Source organism: Notothenia rossii, assembly GCF_949606895.1.
Source record: "Notothenia rossii genome assembly, chromosome: 6".
Classification (NCBI taxonomy): domain Eukaryota; kingdom Metazoa; phylum Chordata; class Actinopteri; order Perciformes; family Nototheniidae; genus Notothenia; species Notothenia rossii.
The window spans coordinates 78801550-78829388 of record NC_136909.1 but is presented as its reverse complement, the minus strand read 5'-3'; the positions used below and the strand labels follow the sequence as shown (position 1 = coordinate 78829388).

Below are 27839 nucleotides of genomic sequence, written 5' to 3'. Positions count from 1 at the left end.
CCAGGAAGAGGAAGCAAAAGGGGAGGACAGAAGGGAGGAAGGAGCCTAGGCAGGATTAAAAGAAGGGAGCGAACTAACTCATTTTCACGTCGTGGCTTCTGTACCGTACAGGCTCAGTTTGCCGCGCGGGGGTCGTTAGTAAACTCGCGCATGCTGGTGTTCACCCGCCTCATCGCACGCGCCCACATTCTTCACCACGGTCAGCTTTACCGGCGGTGCGTCCCGCGGCTGAAACGCAGCGCTCGCGAAGGCAAAACAACAGTAAAGCACCCAGCGGGGCTTCACATGCACACAGTCCGCTGACAGGCACCCAAGGGCAGGCGAGACTCCCGTGCGCCACACAACACACGAGGACCATGGAGAGCGCAAGCAACAACTCGGAAACGCTCCTCCAGAGCCATGTCTCCATGCTTTACAATAACAGCAGCTTCTGTGGGAACTTCAGTAGTGAAAACAATAACACCACCAGCGGCTTCGTGGAGGCGAGATGCGACGGGGAGCGAGGGCTGACCGGCCGCCTGGAGGACGACACCAACCCGGTCATCATAGCCATCGTTATCACCGCTCTCTACTCCATAGTGTGCGTGGTGGGGCTAGTTGGAAACGTGCTGGTCATGTATATCATCGTCAGGTAAGACAGCAAAGTTCTTACAAAATGTGTGTGATACAGTAATTAGGCCTTTTACACAGTTGTTTTTCTCTGTGTAAGTGAGAAAGGACAGTACGGCGACCTGTTGCTGTGTTTATCATTTAAAGACAGGTGTGCACGTGTGTGAATGTGTTTATGTGAGAACATGGGAATGCAGTGCTCTTGACAACGCTCAGCTGCAGTGTGTGCGTAAAATATCTCCAACCTCACAGCAAGTTGCCCCAGCGTGCAAAACAGCGAGTCGATTGAGGAGAAGGAGAGGAAATGTACAGAAAGCACCCAATATATCCATAAAAACAGACAGAGGAATGACATGTTGTCTGTTGAAACAGCAACGCTGTCTCTCTCCTTCTCCTTCGTCCAATTTGCCACAATGGATAAAACTTGAAAAGACTGCAAATCATGTGAGCACTTAACAAAAACATTATGCCTGCACCATATATCCAGTCAGATGCTGCTGGCTTCATGCTCTGTGGCAGTATCCTGTTTCCTTGTACATTAGTGTGCATGTAATGTAAATTAGATGAGGCCTGAATCAGTTTTGAACATGGTCTTACAACAAGCTGTTGCCATACAACCTTTGTGATGAAAGTTCTAAACACAACTTCAAACACATTACTACAAAAGACTACTATAGTGGTAAGTATTATTTGTTTTTTACATGACAACTTCAGAGACTTAAATTATATGTATTCAACTGCTTTCCCCTCCTAAATCTAGGCCACTTTAATGCCGAATGTGGTCGTTTGTGGACATCATTTAAAAAATATCTTCTGTAACCTGTCACAATTAGTCAGATATATAATAAATGGTGAGTGGTCCACACTTCACTTGCTCTTTCATCTCTTCTGATCTCACAGTCATTTTGCACCCTACATTAACTTCTGTTCATTACCCAGAGAAACCAGCTGGCTTAGGACACTTGCAGGGAGAAATAACTCAGTCTTAGGATGGTCTATTAGTTTAAAAGTGTCTTAATAAATGAATGACTAACTCTATGTCTCCAAATAAATGACCTTTGGGTTACATTAAGACATTGTTACATTTACAATCACATATTGGGCTATTAACACCAGCCCTTAGTGTGGATTTCAAAGGTAGTGACTTTAATTACACATAAAAGTCTTGACATTTATGTTGGTTAAATGCTCCCCGGCTGATGCAACGTCATTTCAGATGGGCCCTGTTTGAGGTAGCCGACTACAAATCACTAGATAGAGGAAGTGGGAGAATCAAATGAGAGATGAACCTGAAAAACAAAGCTGGAAATGAGAGGGATCCTGAGAGGGAAAAGATTGATGGTGAGCAATGGGAACGATGAAGAGAATTGAGAAAAAGCTGAGTGGTCCACCTCCGTTTTCCACTTGTGATTACCCACTTTGTAGGTGTGATAAAAATCAGTTGAGAGTGGCCAAGTGGAAGATTTTCTGTGCTGAACCTGTCAGAAAAAGGGGTTTTGAATGGCTTTGAAATTGAAACAACACCATTGGATAAATGATAGTGGTAGAAGAGGAGAATAAAAAAAGAATTCTTTATTATTGCTATAATATATGATCATGACCTTGTATCACCAATATTTCTCCTCATTTGTCCACTGTTTTCAGGTCAGATGCAGTTCAAAATGAATGCTCATTTGCCAGAGTGCACTGCACACATCATCCCCTCAGTCCGAGAATAGTTCTCTTTTGCTTAAGAATTCTGACACACATCTACGCAGGATGTTACTGAATTTATGCCGGATGTTTTCTTCCCCAAATTACTTACGCCAGAGCGGCCTATTGGGCCACAGATGGAAACAGTACGAGAATAATTTCCTCAAGTCAAATTCAAGCTCCTTGTATAAAAAGGTTCTCAAATAAAAGGAAAAAGAAAACCTGTTGAAATGTAAATCAGAACATATAAAACCACAATGCATTTTGTAAAAAGGAGGTGAGACAATGATGTTGTATGATGAAACTATTGAATTCAATAACACTTCTAGAAATGTTTTAAAACTGCATTGATATGTCAAAGTAAAATACGATGAAAGCAGTCTTTTTCAGTAAACACAGACATTGAAGCCTGCCAATAAAACTGTTGATCAATTATGAATATGACACCACCTTCCTCAGTATGGCATCACTCGAATGCACCAGAAGTGAGGACAACATCCAATACAATTACAAATAAACAGAAATGACAAATAATACATAAAAAAAGAGCTACGGACAACATGCGGTTGCAAGGAGCATTATTTATCTATGTCAATAAAATACTGCAGAATAAGCATCACCAAGGCCACCAACACACATATATATATACAATATAAACTTCAAAGCATACACTAAAGCAAAACAAGGCATCACAATGCTACGTGCAAAATTAGATTCAATTCTCCCTGATCGATAATCGACCTTGGTTAACCGACAACCTTGCATGCAGGGCTGCAGTAATTGAAGCAACCAAGAAGCCGCCCAGCAGAAACAATAATCAATGACACAATCAGATTAAATCCATTATGTATCGCCAGCTCTAACGTATGCGCTAAACAGGAACTGAATCCCAGTTCACCCACTGGGAGAGTTAGCAGCCTAGTTCATTGTACTGGACGAATGCAGGTTCTTCACTACTTCGTCTCCACCTCTTCAATCAGTGTAGTTGTGAGATTGTCAGCTTGTGTATTGGAGGCCCGGCGGACTACAGTGTCACAGTGTGTAACGGTCGGTATTCATTTAGGGTTCACGCTATGCAACATTTGTCATTGCTTTTTACCGTCTCCTATAGCAACGCAGTAAAGCCTCACATAAGGAATTCCTAAATGTATATAAAAGTCACTTTGTTGGTGTGATTGATTTTCATCTTACTTGGAACACAAAAGGGTATAGTTGAGTATAGTAAGCTAGTAAGTTCTATAACAAAAACAAAGAGAACACCCTGACCCAACAACATCGCGGTAGTCAAACAAGGTAGCCACGCCTAAAGCATACGAAGCGATTTTCTTTTGGATTACGAAAAAACATAATAGGAAAATGTTCACTGAAGTAATAATTTATTCCAAAGTAATAGTTATTTTTTCCATTGTCTTCTATACAATCTGACTTCTTTTGAAACCAGTAGGTTCCCTCTGTGATGGCCATGTAAATAAAGCAGGTTTAAAGCATTTCCCCATTGGCTTCACCTTTGGGACCCTCAGGTATCTTCTGTTCATGCACCGGCATCATTTTAAGGACTTCAGCTGTCTGGCTAAGGAACAAGAGTGTTATGATGTATGAGTTAGTATACAAGCTTGCATTATGTATTCCAGAGTACTTTATCTACAAAGCTGCTGTTAGATGTGAAGGGCATTACTTGAGCTCTCTCATCCTTGACTATCTTGTGGGAACAGATTTAGGACACGCGTTGCATCCTCTCGAGGGTAATGAAACGATACTGACTCAACCAGCAGTGTGTGTGTGTGTGTGTGTGTGTGTGTGTGTGTGTGTGTGTGTGTGTGTGTGTGTGTGTGTGTGTGTGTGTGTGTGTGTGTGGGTGTCTGTGTGTGTGTGTGTGTGTGTGTGTGTGGGTGTGTGTGTGGGTGTGGGTGTGTGTGCGTGCGTATGTGTGCAAGCATTCAGGGTTATGAGCTTGTTTGTGACCGAGAAAAGTTTGGTTGATTTGCCGGAATGAGGTTTTTAATGGAATTAGGAGGAAGGTGAAGGAAGTGTCTCATTTTTCTCTGAGAACCACAATCCATCAGGGCCATTAACTTCCAGCAACCTCAAAGTCTTCTATCTTTTTTCTGTCTGTATCTTTGTATTTTCTCTCTCTGTTGGCAGATCACAACCATTTAGCTAATGACACACAATGGATATTTACTGTTGAATGGAAATCTAGTCTTTTAATCTCGAACTTTTCATCCCCACTTGACAGTCGTGGCCTTGCTTGCGTTTTGTTTGATTAAATAGAGACCGCATTGGATGAGAAGTTTTCCCACTCACTGTCTGAGTGCTGATAACCTTAAAGCCATAAAATGTTCTCTCTCACTCTTTATGTCTCTGTCCTTCTGCTGTCCCTCGTCTGCTCGCTCTACATATCGGAAAACTTCTTGAGAGCAAACAAACACAACCAGAGGTCTGCACGCTCAATCGGAAAAATAAATTGCGTTTGAACAGCAAAAGGCTTGGCTCCACAAGGAATATGCTGCCAGTGCAGAGTGCTTCCTGTTACCATGGAAACAATGGGAGGCGTTTTGAGCTTGATGAGTGCAAAATGACTCCCCGTCCTTCCCAAATCATGCCTTCATCCACCATGCACGCACTAGATGACCATCTTTACCTGGTTAGTCAGAAGCAATTATAAAACGTTCTATACTTAAGAGGCTTTTGAGTATATCAGTAAACGGCTGTTTTTATGGCATGTAGGAGAACAACAAATGTATAGTTCTGTTGCAACTTAAAAGAAAAAGGCCAAGATCCTACTCTGTGATGTCAGAGTAACTTCTAAACATCTGCTCTTAACGGGAGAATCTGAACCCAGTCACATGAAAGATGGTGTTATGATGAGAGTCAACACAATCTGCTTCACAAGACAAATGTCATATATCTCCGCTAATGTTTCCCTTTAATGGGTTTTTCATGGCTCCTGCTGCCTGACATGACAAATAGTCTCAGACTGAGTTTCAAACGACTAACCTGCACTCTGCGAATGGGCTGTCGACAGCGTGGCTAATGCTCTGATAAGATCCAGAGAGCTTAAAGACTTTGCCTAAAACCATCTCTAGTGTTTGAATCAATTGTAAGCAAACTAAAAGTCTTTGTGAATTTAAAGGACATGCGTATACCCATACAGTGAAAGGGTATTGGTTTGCTGTAATTGTTTCTCCAGTCCATTGCACACCATACACTTCCTAAAAGCAACCTCAGTTTAAGTGAAAGGGAGACTAAATTGTTTTGTCCATAAAGAACTTCTAAATTATAGCTGAAGTTAACAGACTAGTAAGAGTTATTTTGCAGTACCAATTTCCTTTCAGAAAGAAAGGGAAGCACAAAGAGGGAAATGTACGCAATAAAGACGATAATCACTTGATTTCTTTAAATCAGATAGCAGAAGCCGATTTTTCACTTCAGAGAACTGCAGATTTTGTCCTCAATTATTGAGATTGAAAATCTCGAGGCAGGAGCCAGTATGTGCGTGAGGAAGGATGATAGCTGGCAAAAGGCCAATCCTTTCAATGATTATGCAACGATAGCATGGTGAAGCAGAGCAAACTAAAACAGTCACGCTTTATGCAAAACATCTGTTTTATCGCAGGTTCTGCTTTTGCTTTCCAAGAAGTCTTCTTTACACACTAATTATAAACTACAGTTAAAGCAGGCGGGGGGGATTACAGAGAATGGCTTTCCCTTATTAACACAAATGAGTTCATCATGGGTATGCACAGTGGGTGTTATGCATACAAATCAACCACTCGGACTTCATTTTAAAGCCACTCTTTGATGACACATGAATTTGAGTACCGTTCCTAGGTAAATCATGATAATAAGTCTGGTTATGTATCTGTGTATCCAGCTTACTCTTCTTTCAAGAGCGGTGATGGCAAACCTGAACCTCCAACCAGCATCTGTCTTTACGGTTGCATTCCTTTGTGTGTTTGTGCGCTGTGCTCAGTGCCTGGCACATCCTGCTCCTAACACTTCACACGCTGTAAACATTGGATGCTGAGAGCTCTGAACTCAGTTTTCTAACAGCCGTACAGCGCTGAACATGTTAAGTGTGTACTATGGCATTGATTGCTCGTATTTAATGATAAGTGGAGAGCTCGATAATTGCCAATCGCCTGTGGATTTACGCTGCAATTACTTTGTTTGCTTTAGAGTTCGGACAAAAATGACCTGGCAAAAGGAGACGGTTAAAATGAATTCAGGGCTTAACCTCTGCCCCGGGCTGCGATACAGAAAACAGTTGCTACTGAAGACATAATGCTAGACGACTGCATTAATGAAAAAGCTGCCTGAGGTTAAATTATTATTATCAGCATTTGACAGCACATTGTTAGACTCAGAGATGCTTTATGCTGCTCTTAATACATTTCTTTTTCAGCACACAACAGGGTGGTGCAGAGTCTAATTTCTTGTTAGGGATACAACAATGAGTAGAGTACAGGGAGTTAATTAGACGGTCCTTCCAGGGTGTGTGTGTGTGTGTGTGTGTGTGTGTGTGTGTGTGTGTGTGTGTGTGTGTGTGTGTGTGTGTGTGTGTGTGTGTGTGTGTGTGTGTGTGTGTTTGTGTGTGTGTGTGTGTGTGTGTGTGTGTGTGTGTGTGTGTGTGTGTGTAAAATGTGCATCTGAACACCACTGAACATTGCTGGACAATGACACCACTGTCAGTAGAGACATTATCGGAGGTATTCTGCTGCAGGAAACGAACAAAAGATATAACGATAAAAAGGAAATATTGCTCATTGACAATTCTGAATTGTAGGAATGTACCCAAAGTCACTGTTCTGCTGTGAAACAGTTTGCGACAGAATTGTGGGACAATGATGAACTAAAGAGGAGGAAACTAATGACAGATTCTTTGATGAATGCTCTTTTGTCCTCCTGTCCATTAAAACGTGAGTCACTCTTACCCCACTTCTGATTCGTTATACTCTGACAGGTGCAATTAAACATGTCCATCTTCATCACGGCTGGCATTTCAAACTCCCAGAGGGTATTTATTTCACAAATCTATTTGACGATGTTGTTACACCCCCCTACTTGTAACCGCCTGAATCCTTCCATACATCCTTTAATCTTTTCTTAAAAACGTGGATTACCTCGAGAATCTCTCACAGTTGCAAAGTGCCAAGCAAACTAAACCACCCAAAGGGGTCAACCGATGGCCTCACCACAGTAAAAGTCAATAAAGTTTGAGAGCCACCAAACCTTTTTACTTAGAAAAAGGTAAACAACAGTTGCACTTGAGCTAAGAGAGAGAGACCCTTTGGAGAAGATCTTCAGTACATTACCAATAGTGTTCCTAAGCAACAAGCCGACAACTTCTTCTTGAGGTCCGCGTTTCCATTAACAGCTTTAGTGAGCCTATGGTTTAAATTAGTCTAACATTTTTAAATCACATTTCTGGTGATAGGAAACCATTATAGAAGTCAGTCCCATTAGCAAACCACAATGCTGTAGTGTTGAATAAATGAGATTGATGTCATTTGTGTAATTGTGACTTACATGATCCATGTGGCAGCAGTGAAGTGCAGTGAAGTGTTTCCAACCTAAATTTGAGCATCTCTTAATGAGGCCATTGTTGTAAGTGGGTATATGATTGCTTAATTTCATCCATTCATTTCTGACATCACCATGCTAAAGCAAGGCATTGGCTCAGTCTCTGTCCCTCTGGGCTTGTCATGTCCACTTGCAACACATTGCATTACTAACTCCAAGAGAGAACCAGAATATTTTAAAAATGAATAAATAACCAGACTCAATCCTGGAATTAACTCTTCTCAACAACTTGGCTTGAACCAAACCTGAAATCTTGTCACATCGTTGACTGAGACATTAAGACTTAAATCATTAGTTGAGAAGCACCCAACTATAGTTGGGTCACTCAAGTCACTGCAATTTATTGGATTTGTAAAGTCATTACAACCAAAGCAAAGCAGAATAGTAACAAAACAGGCTATATACTTCTACAAAAAAAAACAAATTGTAATGGAAACAATAAGATCTCAGCTGATAAGGAACAGCCTGAAAACTAGATCCCATCCAATAAAAGGAACAATCTTACAAGTGTGTTCACATTAAAACATGCCCCTTAATAATAACAAAAAAGGCCTCTTCAAAATGCTGAAAATATCAGATTAAAGGAGGTTTGCATTAGGTAAAGGAAAGGTCAGAGAGCCCTGTGTGTGCACCAAGCTGCCATCAATATTAAATCAGGAGCCAGTACCAAGAGGGTCGGAATAACCCCGTTATCATTTCCACAATAGCAACAGCAACGGGAAACAAACATTTAGCCATTAGTTGAAGACAATATCAATGTATTTGTTGTTCTTTTTATTTTGTTGCCGTTTGTCCCCCTGTTTTGTAAAGGAAAACAAAGATTTCTTCATTACACTGTATAAATCAGACCTTTGGTACACTGTCTTTAAATTAGCACAATTTCAACACATTTATGGAAAAACCTTCAATTTCTCGTGGAAAAGGATTCATATTAAAGTTAGAGCGGTGAAGATTTGTAAATCTAACAAAGAAAGGTTGAACTGCTGTAATGCTAAACTAAACTAAACTAAAGCTAACGCAATCCCTCCTTTGTATTTTTGTATAAAATATGAATGAATAAAGCGGATGTGCTTTCACACTTGACCTTGTGCTTTGTGTTCGTCTTTTATATTTTTCTATTAGTAGAACTACAAGTAAAAAAGTGATCAATCATTAAATGGTGTGCATTTCTCTCCGACACACATAAAAAGCTCTTTTGAAAACCAACGATTCAGGGTGATAGCGTTTGTATCACCCATTGAGAGTCTCTATGACAACACGGCTTTTGTAATGAAGACAATTTGACAGTGGTTACTAAAACTCAATCTTAGAATGTAATGAGAAGCCATTACCAGCATCTCAACACGTTGCCTCAGATATCCCAATCCTATTCGACCCAAATACTAATTTTTCAGAACTTTTAATAAGAAAAATCTATTTCTAAAAGACTTTACCTCAGACAAAAAGTGGATATCTCATTTAGTCTGCTACTGCCACTCACAATGTGTGTGTGGGGATATTTACCGACATTTAAGGCAGATTTGGGATCAGTTTCCCCTGCAGAGAATCCCCAGTGGCGGCTGTCTAATGACTTCAATTTACTGAGATGATTTCCAAGAGAGTTTGGGAAAAACAATAATGTGGGATTCCTTCAATTGAGCTTTTACCATGAGGGAAGTACAAACATATTAAACCTAAAAAAGTAATAACTATCCGTTTTCATGTAGACCGAAGATAGAAGTAGTTTATTTAATTCTCTTATGGCTGGTAATACTTGTTTTTGGTCTGTTGTTGCCCAAGGCTGGAACATACAGTACTTTATATACAGATATGTCATTTTTATCTTTATCACTCTCTGGGTATATATCTATAAGGGAACATTCACACCACAGTAGGCACAAAATACACCACTCCTGCAAATTATATAAATGTGAGAAGTGCATTTAGCCAGAGTTGTTAAGACGACCCGACGTGAAGCAGGTCCAAGGCCGTAACCCTTTTATAAGTGAGTACAAAGACATTAAACCATATGCAGCCAGTTGGTGTTAATGGATACTTTTACTGTCACTCACTGCCGAACAACACTGTGCAAATCTCTGCAGCGCCTGATTGAGTTTAAATGCAGCCTAACGCATAAAAAACGGAATAAACCTAAAGGTTGACCTTAACACTCTGAAGTCCTAATAACATCTTCACATCATGTACGGCTCTGAAGACAAATTGTTCTATGATAAGAGTTTTACTGTCAAGAGTAATGCAGCATATTATATCAAGTATTTTATTACACCAAGTATTAAATAGAACATAAACTACATTCAATTACGTATCCTGTAAGTCGACTCTACTTTTTTATAATGACATTAAATTAAAATCTAATGATTCTCTTGAGAGGCAAATTAAAAGAAAACTTCATTACAAACTGACAGTGCCAGTTTTAAACCCCGTTATGCTTTAAAAGTAGTTCTGAAAAGTGTAGCCTTCTGCTTTAGAGGATAACAGCTGTGGTGATTCAGGCGAGAAATAAAAGTATATAGAAAGTTTCCTGCAGCATACATCTCCAGTGTCCATACGCTATTTTTTTATGCGTGTTTGGTTAAAGTATATTTTTGTAATTGCACAGTGACAGTCTGTTGCTTGCAAAGAACATCAAATGCTAATCATGCTTTGTGTATATTATTATGGGGCATTTAAGCCCATGATAGCACATGGTTCCAAGCGGAAAAATCTCAACAAATATTGGATATAACGCCATGAAATTATGTACATTTTCATGATCCCCACATGATAGTTTGGTGATCCCCAGACTTTTCATCTAGTATCACCAGCAGGTCAGAGTAATCTCTCCATACTGAGATATTGCCATTCTGCTTACATTAGGTTGACTTTCCCTTTATCCCTCTGGGCCAGTAAGGTCACTGAGTAATTTGGCGAATCAATAAACAAGATATGTTCATGGCAATATTGGATTTTACATCGTCATCACTGTGATTTAGTGCGTTGATTTGACAGGTATATCAATAAATCAATCATTCCAAAGCGGTCTTAGTGATTGATACAGTGTTTGTGAATCATCCATATTACACGCCAACATTAATACCACATGCATGTAGTAAACACAGATCTTCTTTACCCGAGCCCAGCAGCCAGACATGCTAACAGCCGGCGCTCGCCAATCAATCACACGCCCCGCTGTGTGCATGGACGATGTTATTGGTCCGAGCCAGGAGGCTTCCAGATGTCTGCTCACATAAGAAGTCTCTGTTGCGTCAACCCGGCCTTAATGGTTTGTCTGCACCCAGCATCAGCCCATGAATCATACGGGGCTTCACATACACCAGCATCGCAGACCAATGATGAATCATGTTTATCTTGCTGTGTAACAAAAGCCATGCAAATGAATCAGCTTCTGTCTCTAACTGTTGGCCACGAGTGTGTGGGTTTCATCTTGACAGTTGTTGAAATATGTTGACAAGGCTGTTGATTCACTCAAGCCTTGTTCCAAATTTAGACACAGAAAGTCCACACTGGTGTTTATAGGCTGGCTTTGAATGTCAAGCCACCATTCATCTCTTTGTATCTGTTAGCATTCCAGAGTTATCGATTTGACACATTGAACACCACGCCTTTCAACAAAACCAAGAGGAAATGTTTATTTTAAACCAGCTAACATGCGCAGGTCATGAGCTGTAAACTATAATAAATCCTCATCCAGTTTGTTTTATAGAAACTCATTTGTTCCATCTCCCTTCACACAAAATAATCACCACCTCTCACTTTTGTTTACATACTGTGCGGTTAACTGAAGCAAATGAAAACTTAATTAGGTTAAAGATTTAATATTCTTGTTTACGGCATGTGACGAACTGAAGAGAAGACGTAACACTCACTGCCTGATGTTAAACCCGTTAGACAGCTTCATATAGTTAGTGTGAGTATAGGACGATATGAAGGAAGAAAACCTGCAACACATTCATGCCACGTGTTTTTTGATTGGCCTCAAGAGACATTAATGTTGTCTTTCGTGGCTGCCTCATGATTTTTAATGTGCTATTACTGTTATTTAATCACGAAACAAAACACACTTCTGCCTTGTTGCGTTGGTTGCCATGGTGAAGCCCGGTCCAACAATTTATATATACAGTCTATGGGTCCAACACACAGTTATGAACGTATTAACATTTGCACAGCAGGAACATTTGAATGGCTCCATGCAATGTACCATATTCATGAACTGTGGACATGCTGGGTGTTTTTTCTCAGTCCTGTTTCATCCCTCATGTGTTCTGGTCAAGAAGCTAGGTGTATTTTCTCCAGTCATGTTCACATTTCCCTGGTGGGGAATCGAACTCAAGGATTGGAGATTATTGGCAGCGAGAAACAATTGGGAAGCTATGTTTGATTGAACTGCAGGGGTCGGCCTGGTTCATCCCAACGACACACACAGCGCCAACTAGCTTCAGTGTCTCAACATTCATGTCACTGATATCCAATAGGTCTGTTATTGTGTTATCGCAATTTAAAATGTGACAGCATTTGCCAAAGCATCTACAGTCACGGAAAGATCTCAGCACCTGTTTTGTACAGACATCCATAGTTACGGGACAACAAATCCCAATGGCATCTCTCTCTGCTGCCAACGTGAAGATATCATTTGTGGTCTTGCAAGAAATGTCTTCATAACTGATGCATGTATTGTAACCAAATTTAGTGCAGAACATGGATCTCTAAGGATGAATTATAATAACTTTGGTAATACCCTCCAGTTTCACTAGGGCCACCAATGGGTCCTTTTAGTTTTTATCTGTCACATTGCCAGGCATCTAAACCAAATAAGCCGGTTGATACTGAAATGTGGCATTTATATGAACGATTAAAAAGGTGGTAACTTCCCTAATTCCAATTATACAAAAGTCTAAATGTATTGCCATTGACCTTTTCATTAAGGTCAACTTCACAAGGGCTGAAAAGAGTAAAGAAATTGTCATTTACAAGAAAAATGGCAGACTACAAAGCTGCTTCTGGGTTTCCACATTACAGTTCCAGCAACAGATGAGGCTCATAAGGAAGCTAGGCTAAAGGTTATTGTGATTTTAGTTTCAGTAATTTGTCGTACAGCCTACATAAGATTAGTATGGGTCGTACAGCCGTACAGTAGCAACGCCGAAGCCAATGTACTTTATTATAATTACGTTTTTGTCCAAAAGACCACATTGAGCTCTGTTGAGCACATTAAACCAACCAATTATAATTTGAATGTTAAATAATGCATCTGGCTATGAAGTAAGGCTGGATTTCTTCTTCTTTTGACTGGTACTTGTGAGTTTGTAAAATCAATTTCTCATCAGAATGGCCTCAGGGACAATTAGCGTCAATAATTGAATCTGTTTTTCTCAATTAAGGGGAAATAAAGAGGAGAAACAGGAGGAATAAGAATGCATCTCACTCCCCAAGGTGGGAACCACAGCTAATGGGTAGATGGAAAGCTTTGAATTATACATTATTTCTCTGAAATGACTGTTATGGATCATTTAAAGTCCAATACGGCACATTTATCTGCCGCCTCTTTGGTTCAGTGGTCCAGGTAAACACCAAGTCAAGGTCATTTAGAGACGGATCGTACAATTTCTATTTTCAAGTGTTGTTTTCCTCACAGAGGCAAAATGAAGATGACTCAAATGGTCTCTGTGGCTTCACTGTCACTTTCCCTACCTGTCAATAATAAGCTAAGTATTTCCAGTAAACATTTTTTATTGTTCTCTGTTGACTGAAATATAACGAGACAATGCTGTTATCCTCTATTTGTATAAAATGAAGACAGGTTCAATTTCTTCTAGTCAGAGTTTTCTTTCAAAATGAGAAACGCTCAGGGGGAGATATGTATCCTCTTTATGAAAGATTCTAATCAAATGATTGCTGCTGGCAGGACAATTAATGTTTTATTGTGTTACATTTCCTCAGCAAAAATCTATGTTGTAACTCTAATGAATGTTGCCAATTGACATGACACAACAGTCATTTAAGCTATGCACAGCTCATAGGCGTTTTGAATTTGAAAGAAATAGATTTTTTTTTCCTTCACCTAACTCAGAGAAATTACCTTTATACTCTGAACAATTGCAACGGGAAATATGTCTTCACTCGTATGAAATGCCAACCTAAATAACTTGTATAACAACATAAGGAGGATACATTTATTTACTCTCAGAATATATTGCAAAAGAAATAGTTTTCCTTCAAAATCCATTAGTGTCAACTAAAACATTTTAGTAGATGTCGTTCTGCACGCCCAATCTTAAGAGAAGTAGACAAGAGTAACAACACTGAAGCAACGCAAAGTATTACTATGGACGGGATATGTATCAAAAGTACAACCAAATAAGGTTTAACCAAAAAATGAGTTTACGTGTATGTTATGAGTAATGAGTAATTCCACTGATTAACCATTGACTAAATCTGTAATTATAGACACAGACGTCTCAGGTCTAAAGCCGACAATACTTATTATTAAGCTGTTTTTTTTTGACATTGTGGATACAAACCATCTTCCCTCTCTCTCCCTATTTCCTGTCGATCCTCTACCATCCATAAAAGCCAAAAGATGAATGCTTGAAAAAAACAACCACCACGTTACATGATAACACCAACAAAGAAGATGGAGGACCAGAGTTCATTGAGATCTAAGAGGAGACTGCAGGCATAAGCTGCATAGTGCTTCCTTGGGTCCCTCACTTGCGTCGTTTCCCTGTGACTAGTCCCTCCCACCAGGGAAGCATGGAGAGGGTGCGTCTCACTTCGGTTATTTCTCATTTCCTCGCTCCTCGGGCTCGGTCTCACCGGAAGTTGATTTGTCTGCGCCATCTTGAGTAGCGCCCCAGTGGCCTTATTTTTGCCGGAGGATCGAGGATCGATAACGGAGGAGCGATAATCGAGGAACCACCAGACCATCCTCCGGTGAAATCCTCAGTCACTCGCCCCGCCCCCTTACTGTGTACCGCTCACTGATTGGACGATGCAGCGCATGCACTGATCTGGCTGCTGTCAGACGATCAGCTGTGCGGAGTCATCACAAATGGACGTTGCTTCACGTGACGCTCCGGCGGAAAACGACATCCCATTGCTCTTAAAACTCATTTCCCTGCTTCTCGTGGTTTCCTTGCGCCGGAGCGTCACGTGAAGCGACGTCCGTTTGTGATGACGCTGCACAGCTGATCGTCTGACAGCAGCCAGATCAGTGCGTGCGCTGCATCGTCCAATCAGTGAGCTCTTCACTCTTTAAAAATAAGAGAAGTGAGACGCACCCATAGAGATGGTGGGAAGGATACAACGCTAGCCCAGTTTGCTCTGATTGGTTAGCTGGACAGCTTTGTTTTGATTGGATGTCCCACCCCTTTGCCCCCATCACTTACAATGTGCTGGAGCGCTAGCCAGTGAAGAGCAAGTGTTACATATTTATGTCACTATGATACGGATGTAGTTAATAAAAGGAATCCAATTGTGAATTTAGCCTTTGCAGACCATTTACATCCAAAAAAATATACACAAAGATGTTACCAAATGCACCACGTTTTATACCTGGCACAGCAACTTCTACAAGTGTGGGTACGGTTAATGAATTAAATATTTCTTAAGAGTCTTTATTGCACACAATAGTGTAATGCTGGACAAATAACCTATAATAACATAATATGCCAACAAGAACATGTTAGGAAGTAAATTGTCAATTCTTCTGTACATTTATACTTATTGATTTTTGGATATACATCAGGTTTCAGAAATGTAGATTAATAAAGGGTGCAAGAAATGTTGCTATTATATAATCAAAGCATGCTGACAATAACGTGGCAATCAGTGTGACAAAACCTCAAGGGCGAGGAATGAATAAAAGATGAAAACTCATTAATACAACACCTCATTTAGTTAATTTCAGGATGTGGACATACACAGTAAGCCTAAGACATACAACACACTGGAGAAACACAAGCAGCCATATTAACGACAGCCTCAAAGTCAATAAGGGGATGTTGGAAAACACCAGCAGCACACAGCTCAGTGCAGTGGGACAGCTCTTACTGTATCTCCAGGTGTCTCATCGGTCCCCGCTCAAATAAAGCCTGAAATAACAAACACACTAAGCTGTCTGTGTTAAATTTAATCAGAATTTAATGAACTCACTGTCATCTCTGGTTGTTAAGAGGATTTAAGATTATTGAAGCGAGGGCTGCAACAGATCAGGAGTGAACTGCCTCGAGATAGAGGGACAGTTAGGGCTTAATAAACCAGGGCCAAAGGGTGTACTGTATCATTGTCACTTTGTGTGTACAGATTAACTCAATAACATCATGGCAGTGTCTAATGGCATTGGATTACGAGGTATGATTACTGTTGAGCCTTGGAAATTACATTTAAGAACCTTTTCCAAATGTTGGGCACGAGAACATTTTGTCTTAGTCCTCTGTGGAGCTCTATGATAGCTCGCAGGCAGACTGACCTCACTGGGGAAACCCACCATAGAAATCACTCTCACATTAAAAGCCTGTCTCTGTGCTGAGAGAAACAGCATTAATACATATTCATGACTTTGCATGCCATTTGTTTATCTGAGAAAACATTTGAATATTTATTACACATTTAGTTTAATCTACAGGTTTTGATGTGCAAGATGCTTTTAGACCTTTTTTTGACGTTTTCCAGCTCCACCCACGTGTCATTGCTATGTGGACAGCCAACAATAACATAATTCCTTTGTTACCAGAGACATAAACAGAAGAGCCTTTCCATCGTCTGTCTTCCATCCTCAGCGCTAATGGCTGTACGCTCGTTCTCCTGTTTCATATAAACACCACAGCATCCTCTGCACTCTTTGAACAACCTCTTTTCTCTGCACAATGTTGACCGTAATGATGTCCATATAGTGATATACTACATAAAGAGACTGTCCCTGAGACCTTTTGATCACCCCTACATTAAGATAGAAAGTAAAAGCGACTGCAGGTTTTTGAGTAGGATAAGTAGAGGAGCGACAGGTTTGTTCTTTCAGTCAATATTAACCTCTTCATTTATTTATCTGAACTCAAGCTTTTAAGACATTATGCTCTGGAAAGCCCTAAGGGAAGTTATTTCTTTGAGATATCTTTTCAGACTTCAAGGACTGTGGGGCTCCTGTAGTCCAAAAGTGTTGTATCCTAAAATGAGCTGGTAGCTGATGCATGGGGTCTGAATTATTCACAAAACATCCCAGAATACTCTATCAAGCTCCAAAAAGGCACCTCCTGTTGACGTACATAGGCCATCGAATACTTGTCGGCCATGCTCCAAATAAATGGTCCTCCTAAATCCCTCTGGTCTTCTGACACTAGCGTTAAATGATTATGAGTTAAATGACTTTGGACATGGGGGGGGGCAGCACTTAGTGTCTCTGATCCTCCTCTCAGAACAGCCTCCCATAAATGCTAAATTCATCACAATCTGTACAAAAAAATGTAACCTTGACTTTATTTGTATCGTAATCCACTGAAAGATATTCTGTTTTCCACCCGTTTTGATGGGTTGTGTTCACTTTACTGTTACATTGTATTGTCAAGCACCTTGTACATTTGCACAAAAGGCACTATATATATATATATATTCAAATTTCTTTATTAGGATAAACCCCTTGAGGTGAATCACCTCGTTTTCAAGGGGGTCCCTATATAAATAAATAAAGCTTAAAGGTCGGGTATGTAATTTATTTCAGAAACACTTTTTGTTATATTCCATGGAATGCTCTTAACATCCTGATAGCAGGACCAATCATTTTAGCCGGCCCGGCTAAAGTAACTGGATGGCCTACCTGCCTGTCAGCCTTCCATCTGTGCACAAACTTATCTCGTGCCCTCATTGGTCATGTGCGCGTTCGTGGGTGTTGGAGGAGGGGCTCTGTAAGGAAGTCTGAAGGAAGAGGCAGATTTTTTCCGGTTGTGTACTTTCAAATTCTAGCGCACTCGAAAGTAAGTGTAATTTTGGCTGTGTATTCAAATCTTGCAAATGGTGCTCAAAAGTCAGGCGTTGAATGATTGAAGCTTTCGCTGTACAGAAACAAACTGAACATATTTAAATAATTTCTTGGCACTTTACTTTTGTCCTTGTAGTGCCATCTCCTTTATTTAGAGTGTGTTTATGAAGAGTACATTTTATTTTTTTTATTTCCAGAAGTGCTTTTTTTCATTAAATTAAGTTCTACTTGTGTTTACAAATAAGATGATTCATTTACATATTTTTGCTTAGGGTAAATCAACTAAAGGAGATCTGTGCCGTAACACATATATCAATAGTAACACTCACAATTTAATGATTCTGTTGTTTCAATAGATGTTGCATCAGCCCTGTTTACACTGGAGATAATTCACTTATAGATAATTTAATGTTTTGTTTGTTTAGGAAGGAGGAAACATTTCTCAATTGATGTTTCAATTAGTCTCGAAAAGGTTCAGTCGGCAACAATATCAAAATCCCATTATGCGGCAAGGAGACACAAATGATGGTTTGCGAATGCTTTCACTCAAACTGAACCAACTAAATACACTCTTTTGTACATCTTACTGATTTTCTGTCATGAGTTCATCATTGAATGGTCCATCAGCCCTAGGGGAGCCAGAGCATTTATGTGAAGTGACTGTTCCTGTTAAAAAAGGGAAAGAGCTTCGTTAAAACAAAGGATGTCTTGATCCCGTATGTTTCACAGAAACTAAGAGGATATTCACAATACATTTGTAAAGACACAGGAGATGAGTAAAGGAGACTAAATGTATACTAAAAGACTCAATGACTACTTTAAGATATTGGTACAAAGAGAACCTACACGACTAAGAGATTGAAGGTGATTGAAGATGAGAAATTACTGTATATGTATGTATAAAATGTTGTCAATGTAAGTAGGAATAACTTGCATAATGATTTAAAAGACAATCATTGATCAAGTAAGGGGTGGGAATTAATAAGCATTTGTTTCCTCCTACTCCCTTTCGGACACATTTTTTATTATTATTATTAATATGAAGACTTTTTTTGTTGAATATATAAATATTATTATGATAATGTGGATAAATACTGTATTTTAACAATACTGTATTCTGTTTTTCACATTTGTTCTTTTTTATTTGTTCTTTTTTTAATCTGTTCGAAATAAAGATTGAAATGAAAAATGAAAATGAAAGTTTAATCACTTCTAAGATGAAAATGTTGACAAAGAGACGACTGCAGAGTAGAAAAACAACTACGGAGAAACATAAAGACTCACAAAATGACTGCAAAGACACTCAAAATGATGACTGAGAGTATATATAAATACAAATGCAACCCCAACACAAAATGACTACAAAAAGACTCAAATGAGTATTCAGAGAAATGTGTGCAGAGACACACTTCAAAGATTGAAGACTTCAAAAAGACTAGGAATCACGGACAACAAACACACAAAGAAACGTATAATGATTGCAAAGACCATCAAATACTAAGGGTCACAAAGCAACCAGGATGATGCAGTCAGTAATAGTAATAGCAGTATAAGTTCTTTTACAGGTCTGTGCAGTTTAGTCCAAAGTTTCATAATCAATCTACCATTTGTGTGCAGATACACTAAAATGAAGACCGCCACCAACATCTACATCTTCAACCTGGCTCTGGCCGACGCCCTGGTCACTAGCACGTTACCCTTCCAGAGCGTCAACTACCTGATGGGCACCTGGCCGTTTGGAAACATACTGTGCAAGATGGTGATGTCCATCGACTACTACAACATGTTCACCTCCATCTTCACGCTCACCACCATGAGCATCGACCGATACGTCGCTGTGTGCCACCCGGTCAAAGCGCTCGACTTCAGAACGCCGCGAAACGCCAAGATCGTCAACGTCTGCAACTGGATCCTCTCCTCGGCCATCGGGCTGCCCGTAATGTTCATGGCCTCCACTGCCGTCACTCGTAAGCATGACACACACAAGCAACTATTGTACCTACACTGCAGGAGGAATTGTGTTTATATTGTACATAAACATTCAGTATGTGACGCATGAGTACATATACTGTATACCCTTTGTAACAACGACAATGTGTTGAGCTCGAAAAGTAGCATACAACTCTGAAGTAGCAACCTTAGAATAACTCATTTCATTTATCTCCTTCTTTACTTGGTAGAGGATTAGTTCCATAAGGTCTTGCAAACAAATGCAGGCACAACACAGGAAGAAAACAAATTAAGTTTACTTCTGCATTCCAGCTTTAAAGAGCATTTATGTAGGCCTACTGAAGCAGGCTTTATAAAAGGAGACAAACCAGAAGAATTGCTTCAGGTTTTCTTTCTAATTGCACAAAAGAACCAATTAATGCTTTGCCTGGCTGGAGACTCATAGAAGTGTCTGCATAGACAATAGGCTACCTGCATAGGCAGGCTTCTCTGACGGTGTCTCCGTGTAATTGCAGAGGTAATGGAGATGAAAATTGCGAATGGAATAGTTAAAGTGTGTTTGGGGAAAAGAGGGTGGCGAGAGATTTACTGACTCGGTGAGGTTGCAACCCTGTGTGCTGCTTAAAGATGTTGCTTTTTAGTGCCACAAAAGAACGTTTTCAGACCTGACAGTGGTGTTTTTATGCCTTTTTTTTAAAGAGATGACAGAAAAAGTAGGTAGAGAGATAGGGAATTAAATGCAACACTTTTGGACACTTAAAGGGATTATTCGCTTCACGGTTGAGGTATCATGAACTTTATATATTCACTTTCAATAAAAATAACCAGAAAAAGAGGTATTTCAAATTCCTATTAAAAATTAACCGGTTCCAGCCACTAAAATATGATGATTTAATTCATCTTCCTTTTTTATTTCATTAACTTAATATCTTGTTTCCCATTATTCGTCTAAAAAAACAAGCAAATGAAACAAGTCACCTTCAACATTCAAGGACATTTTTTTGGGGTAATTATTGATCAATTAATCATAAGCCCTAAATACTGTTATTAACTTGTACAAAAACGCAATTGTGAGTGAAAAAAGGGTTGACACCTCTTGTGAAATTTCTTATGTGGAAGTTCCACTGTGCTCATGTATGTGTGTGTGTGTGTGTGTGTGTGTGTGTGTGTGTGTGTGTGTGTGTGTGTGTGTGTGTGTGTGTGTGTGTGTGTGTGTGTGTGTGTGTGTGTGTGTGTGTGTGTGTGTGTGTGTCTCCTCACCCTGCGCAGCCTCCAGCATTGTCGACTGCAAGCTGATATTCCCTCACCCCCCCTGGTATTGGGAAACTCTGCTGAAGATCTGCGTGTTCATCTTTGCCTTCATCATGCCCGTCCTCATCATCACCGTCTGCTACGGCCTCATGATCCTCCGGCTGAAGAGTGTCCGCATGCTGTCGGGCTCCCAGGTTAACACAAATCTGTTTTCTTTTACATTGGATACGAAATAAGTGCATACTGTGAGTATCACACGTATGTTTTAATCACATGCAAATGAGAATTGTAGAGCTTTTGTCTACATTGCCTACGCTATTTAGACAATAACTAAATAGCTTAGCTTTCAGAGCAATGAAGCAAAGTGCAAGGCTGCCCAGAGCTTGCATACAAATGTGGTACACGCAATGTTTTCAAGAGAAAGCAATTAGGGAAAAACAAGTTAAGCCTGAGGTTGTGGTGCAGTTTTAATTCATTGCAGTAGAAGAAGAAATGACCCAACAACAGTAATTTTGAGAAAATGTACCAAATGCTGGGGGTAAAACATGAGCACATTCAAGCGAAGATGTATTTACAGAAATGGAAAATGGGATATCAAACTGAAGGTATATGATTTGTTCCTACCCTTCAGCCACCATTGCACTTTCATGACCACTTTTATTTTTTTCCATCATGCTTTTGATCTTTTCTCTCCTCTTTACCTCTCCTCTCATTCCTCTCTCACCATTTCTTCTCTACCAATCCTCCACTTCACTGTCCTTCCCCCATCATTATTCTCTTCACTACCTCGTCTCTTACTCCTACTTTCCTCTTTGTCCTCCTTCCTCTTTCCCCCACCACTTATTCCCCAACACAAAACAGGAGAAGGACAGGAACCTGCGTCGGATCACGCGCATGGTCCTCGTGGTGGTTGCCGTCTTCATTGTATGCTGGACCCCTATCCACATCTTTGTCATCATCACGGCTCTGATCAACATCCCCAGCTCCACGCTGCAGACCATCACCTGGCATTTCTGCATTGCCTTGGGCTACACCAACAGGTAAGCACCCCAGAATAGCTTTGGATACATATATTCACTGTAATAATACAACTATTAGTCATTTTGTGAATGCATAAAAAAATGGGGAAATCAATAAAGCCTTAGTAAGATTGATAAATGATGCTCAACTTAAAGGTCCCCTATTATACTGTTTTTCATCAATATATTATAGGTCTCAGTTATATACGAAACATGTCTCTGAAGTGTTTGGCTCCAAACACCAAACAGATCATTGCAGCATCCCATAATCCCCTCTGTTTCAGCCCTGTTTCAAAATTGCTGACTTTAGATGAAAATAAGGAGCCACTCCCCACGCCCCTCTGGGAGATATTTGGTTAAAAAGAACACAATGGTGTGGGGGGGGGGGGGGGGGGTTACCTTGGTTGGTTATTGACTAATGGTTACACAAGACAAACAATCGTTATGACATCATAAAGTGGCCAAAATCTGATCAGCTCGTTTTCAGACAGGTTTTTATAGAAATGGATCAGGACAAAAAGAGAGAATCTTTTTTCATGAAACTTTCGGAATCTCTTTCCACAGAGGGAACACATGTTGATGTATAACAGACATGAGGAAAAGAGGGGACACGTGTTTATGTAGAAGAGACATGAGGACAAGAGGGGACACGTGTTTATGTATAAAAGACATTAAAAAGTGGATTTTGCAGAATAGGTGACCTTTAAGAAAAAGATTCGAGAAAAAATGGAATAGACTATTCAGCGTTGTACCTTTAATGATACAAGGTTTTATAGAATGAGTAAAGTGCCCTTGTACTCTTCATAAAGGAGATAATTGAGCAGTATTTTCTATTGTTAAACTGTGACTTTGTTTCTGCTCTCTGCAGTAGTCTGAACCCAGTGCTTTACGGCTACCTGGATGAGAACTTCAAGCGTTGTTTCCGTGAGTTCTGCACCCCGAGTCCCTCTGTGGTGGAGATGCAGAACTCGTCCCGGACCGGATTAACCAGCCGCAAGCTCCCACAGCGCTCCCACAACAGCGCAAACACGGGAGATAGGTCCAATCAACAGGTAAACAGTGTCCGTGTGTTCATACACCACTACAGGCCGTTTCAGAAATAAGCTTAGTTGTTTAATTCAAAGGGTAAAATGAGAAGATCGATACTACTCTCATATCCGATCAGGGAATATGCTGTTAGCTTAGCTTAGAATAAGACTTATAGTAGCATTTAAGCACCGAAGACACTGAACCAAAGCCAATTCTTCTGGCTAAGGAATAGCCCGGCACATAAAACGACACTTTGATTTTTTTGGAGGACCGTTTCACATTTACAGAGAGCGACGCTATTTTCAGACTATATGCTAAGCTAAGACTGCAGATTCAAATTGACCATACAGACAAGGAAGTGACATAAATCTGCATTTTAGCATTCTGGCTGTGAACAGACATGCAAGCAAGGGTGCATATACGATAACATAAAGATACTTTCTCTTCTTCAACTCCTCTCTGCAGGTATGACTAGCCTTGGAGGGGTCGTCGGTGGACTCTCGCTGTTGTGGTGGCGTAACCAACGACGACCTCAACTCGGAGGTCACACAGGTCACCACAGGGCTCTGACCTCGCAAACAACAGCCTTTACTCTAAAACTGATTAAGAAATGGGTTTGAGACAGAAAGTCATTACAGTGCGACTCCTAACTGAAGAAGCTTTTGCACTCAATTGCAGTCAACGCTTTTTAAGTTTTCATTATCACTATAATAATATAGACTGTACCGAATGAAGATGTGCAGTGAACAAAGACAGCTGTATTTATTAAAAGCCACCCACACGAGAAACATAAATGATTTTGTTCTGTATGCTCCAGACAAAGCTTCGTCATCGATTTAATCCTCCTCTCATCCTACCGCTAATTATCTAGGTTGTAAAAAGAATCCATGAATTGTCTTGTTTGCAGAGAACAAATGACTTCCCTCCAATCTGTCATTCTTTTCTCCGGATGTTTTCTCCTTGAATTGTTAGTACGTTTGAGAGTTTAAATGTGGATTTATGGGACTCACTGGACAATAATGGATCAAATCCGATTTTGGACTTGTGTTATCAAAAGCTCAAAGGCTTCACGGATCTCTCACCACACAAATACATCACCAGTCAGGAGGTATTTTTCAGTTCATTTACTCCACCAGCTGTTCTTTCCATCCATTCTGAATGGCTTCCACCTTATTGACGCTGTTCTCAATTCATTGATCTGCACAGTAAGACGCTGGCTTTGGCCACTTCAGGAAGATTGACCATGTTGACATGAAACTGTGCTCCCTCCTCTCGACGCAGCTAACCTTGTGTTGTCCATCAAGCCCCCCTCAGTGTTCATTCTTTCCTTCTTCTATTTGAATACAGTCCCTGTAAAGAAGTGTTATACCCTTTTTCTGGACTTATCCATAAGCAGAGCTCTTTCTGCTGAACTGTACTAACCTCTGAATGTACAGAATGAAAGAAAACAGCTGTGTTTATCACGCTGCGTCCTGAACTATAGATCCCCCAAACCAGCAAAGACGATGCATTAAGCCTGTTTGCACAGCACAGAGCTGCTGCAGCATAAAGGGCGAACACATGGTACCACTAGTGTATCATTAACTACAGCTTTGGGTTTAATGGAGTCATCTCCCCACTAAAGAAGTTAATAAGTGAGCCAAGCAGGATTGTACATTCGCCGTAATATTTGAAATTGCTTGAGCTTACGTGTTGTGCTGTATGCTTCTCTTGCCTGTTGCCTTTACAGTAGCTCTACTCGATATTCTGTGTGCTAGAATTTTTTTAATGAAGATGAACTTGATTGTATTTCACTTATCTCCCGTGTAACATACTAGTATTATGTTACTTTTTTGATAAACATGACATCATGAGGTTGCAAAGAAAGGATTTTGTGATGATCATGGTGGACGAGAAAGTTGCTGTGCTTTTAAATGTACATTTTGTCATATTGAATCAGCCATGTTACTGAAGAAATGTATATCAGAAAACGTGTGTAAATCTTCAAGTCATTTTGACTGAAAACCTATGAGAGGATGTCTTTCTGTACATACAGGTCTATATTTGGTATTGCTGCTTTCAGTGAATAAAAAAAAAAAAACATAATTATTTTCAGTCATCAAGCCACAACAAAGGAGAAACTGTTAAAACCCCATGTGGCCTAACTTTTAGAGATTGGTGTATTACAAAACAGCAGCTGAGTCTTGTATTGAATGTTTAAGTGCGACAAAATGTACATTTTGTTTCACATAAAGATGTGTAAAAAACATGTATAGGAGCCAAGTGTCACCTAGTAATGTTATTGAATTAGTTCCAGAATAAAAGTTAAGAAGGATGAAATATGTAGCATAAGTTTAAAAAGTAAACATACGCAGAATATTTTTCCAGAAGACATACAATTTCAGCTTCTGTCTTTCAGTATATTATCATGATGTAGCCAATATTTTACATTCAGGTCCCCTTTTACAGGTTTCTTGTATTCAAATTGCCCATTGTTTAACATTAACTAGCTAACTACAGCTGATACCATATGAGATTTATTTTAAACATCTACATCTGTTTGAAGTCGAGCACAAGTTTGAAAGGTGCAGCATAACCTCATCCTAAATAAATGGTATTTATTCATCAAGTGATGAAGAAATTAATATACATTTTCCAGAAGAAAAACACATTTGTACTATTAAAACACGCATCCCCCATGAAGGATATATTCTTGAAGATTCATTTAAATAAAATGTATTTGATGCTTTCCATGATCTGTACAGACACCACTATTAAAATCTTTTTTATCATGAACTTGTTAACATGGCTTGTGAATCTATCATAACTTGTCTTAAAATGGCATTTATTGTATGTTAATGTGAAAAAGACAATTTATTCTATATGTACAACACTATGTAAAACAACACACACAATCTAACTGTTAATCAGTGCATTGTCTATGGAATAAATGTATCTCGGAATCTCACTGAATGCCTTTTTTCTTGCATCTGAATAAAGTATCATCTACATTGTAGTCTGCTCTTCTTTCATTCAGTACAAGTACATCTTCCTGCAACACAACACAGCTTTCCTCACTGCACACTCAGTAGTACAAATAACAAACAATAAAAATGATTTGTGAGGTTGTCCTCCCAGGGCGGACCATCCATTTTAAGCTGGAGCTTTTCCCCATCAATCACTTCTTAATTTAACCCAATATGATTGTTGTAAAGCGACTGCCTAATACAGTATGTAGGGCTGCTCAATTAATCATATTTTAATTGCGATTACGGCTTGCAACGATTACGAAAACAACGTAATCGAAATAAAACGATTATATTTTTATTATTACTTTTTTTTTTTTTTTTTTTTCAGTTGAATTATACTTAGAGTTCAGGGTAATCAAATGTTAAAAACATACTGTTAAAAAAGAAATTCTCCAATAAATGGGTGTTTTCAAAGTAAATTAATAATCGCATTTAATAATCGCAATTACAATTATTGACCCAAATAATCGAGATTATGATTTTTGCCATAATCGAGCAGCCCTACTAATATGCCATATTTCAGCCACAAAGTGCTGAGTCGGCTCAGTGTAGGTAACTTTTGATTAAAATGTCAAAGCAGGAACTTAAATTGTAAATGCAGTAAAAGCACAGCTGTGACACATAACATTAAAGACAGCTCTCTTCTATTTTAAAGGGTCCCAATATGCTCATTTTCAGGTTCGTACATTATTGGTTTGTATTTTGTGCTTCTACTCTGACATGTTTCCATGCACTGCCTTTGATGCAGCACCTCTTTTCACCCTCTGTCAGAAACATGAGAGCAGGCTGCTCTGATTGGTTAGCTGGCCGGCTCTGTTGTGATTCGTCAACCGCTCGAACATTTCCCGCCCCCTACGCTTATCACGTATAATGTGTTTGGGAGTACAATGGAAGCGTTTCAAGCATGGGGAGCAGGTGCTCTGGAGGGAGTTTTGGGATTTTGTCATTTGCAGACCATTTACATGCAACATAATAGGGCCCCTTAACCCTTTATCTGACGAGGAACCATATTTCCTAACTTCCACCAAACATGGGCACCAAACATGGCAATGTTTGGTGCCCCCCCCCGCGACTCAGTGAGGTCGAGAAGCATGTGGTTTTCTCCCAGCCAATCAGCGAAGATCACTCTATGCCACTGAGCACGTCATTGGGGAATTTGACCAATCAGCAGATTCCTGAAACGGGTTAGGGTTAACCTAATAGTGCCCTATAAAGGGTTAACTCCCCCGTATTCCAGTAAGCCAGCATGCAGGGCACTGGAACTAGTACACCTAAATGTGTGAGCAAGGATTAATGTCCTCCATGTCAGTGACAATTGAAAAAGTGGACTTCTGTAAGATTGACAGGTCAAGGGCTGAGGGAACCAAAATGTAGATTCAAAGGGCATATTTTAAATTATGTATTTTCTGCACAATGCTAGACTGCATAAGGTATATTATAACAAATACATTCTACATAAGACCCTACAAACTTTTAATTGTATGTTTTAAAAAGTGAGTCATCTGCCGTCCTTTGCTCCTCCCTATTCTACATTTTAAAGTATTATTCTCAGTTTTGTAATGCTCGTTTTATAGCAAGTGTGTTTCATTGAGAGTCCGATCCTGCCCCCTCGCTCAGCAAGAGGCCACTCCCTTGACATATGGCACTACGTACTGTATGTATTACCCGGTGTCGAGGCGAAGTGAATGAGGTAATGGAAAGGACTGAAAGCTGTTTCAGGTGTTTTTA

At 39.8% G+C, this 27839-nt stretch overlaps 1 protein-coding gene across 1 annotated transcript; it reads left to right on the top strand.

Annotated features, from left to right (window-relative positions):
* Positions 1-26098, top strand: oprm1 (opioid receptor, mu 1). Its single transcript, XM_079688779.1, has 6 exons — positions 1-631; positions 19472-19821; positions 21074-21249; positions 21917-22095; positions 22943-23126; positions 23569-26098. Exons 1-6 carry the CDS (start codon positions 357-359, stop codon positions 23572-23574), a joined length of 1170 nt encoding a protein of 389 aa, XP_079544905.1. The 5' UTR covers positions 1-356; the 3' UTR covers positions 23575-26098.
* Positions 26099-27839: the final 1741 nt, after the last annotated feature.

Excerpts from the sequence above, each read along its gene's own strand:
- oprm1 (XM_079688779.1), top strand. The coding sequence starts at position 357 with ATGGAGAGCGCAAGCAACAACTCGGAAACGCTCCTCCAGAGCCATGTC. Across the intron at positions 632-19,471 it reads GTCATGTATATCATCGTCAG|ATACACTAAAATGAAGACCG; the intron begins GTAAGACAGCAA and ends ATTTGTGTGCAG. Across the intron at positions 19,822-21,073 it reads GGCCTCCACTGCCGTCACTC|CCTCCAGCATTGTCGACTGC; the intron begins GTAAGCATGACA and ends CACCCTGCGCAG.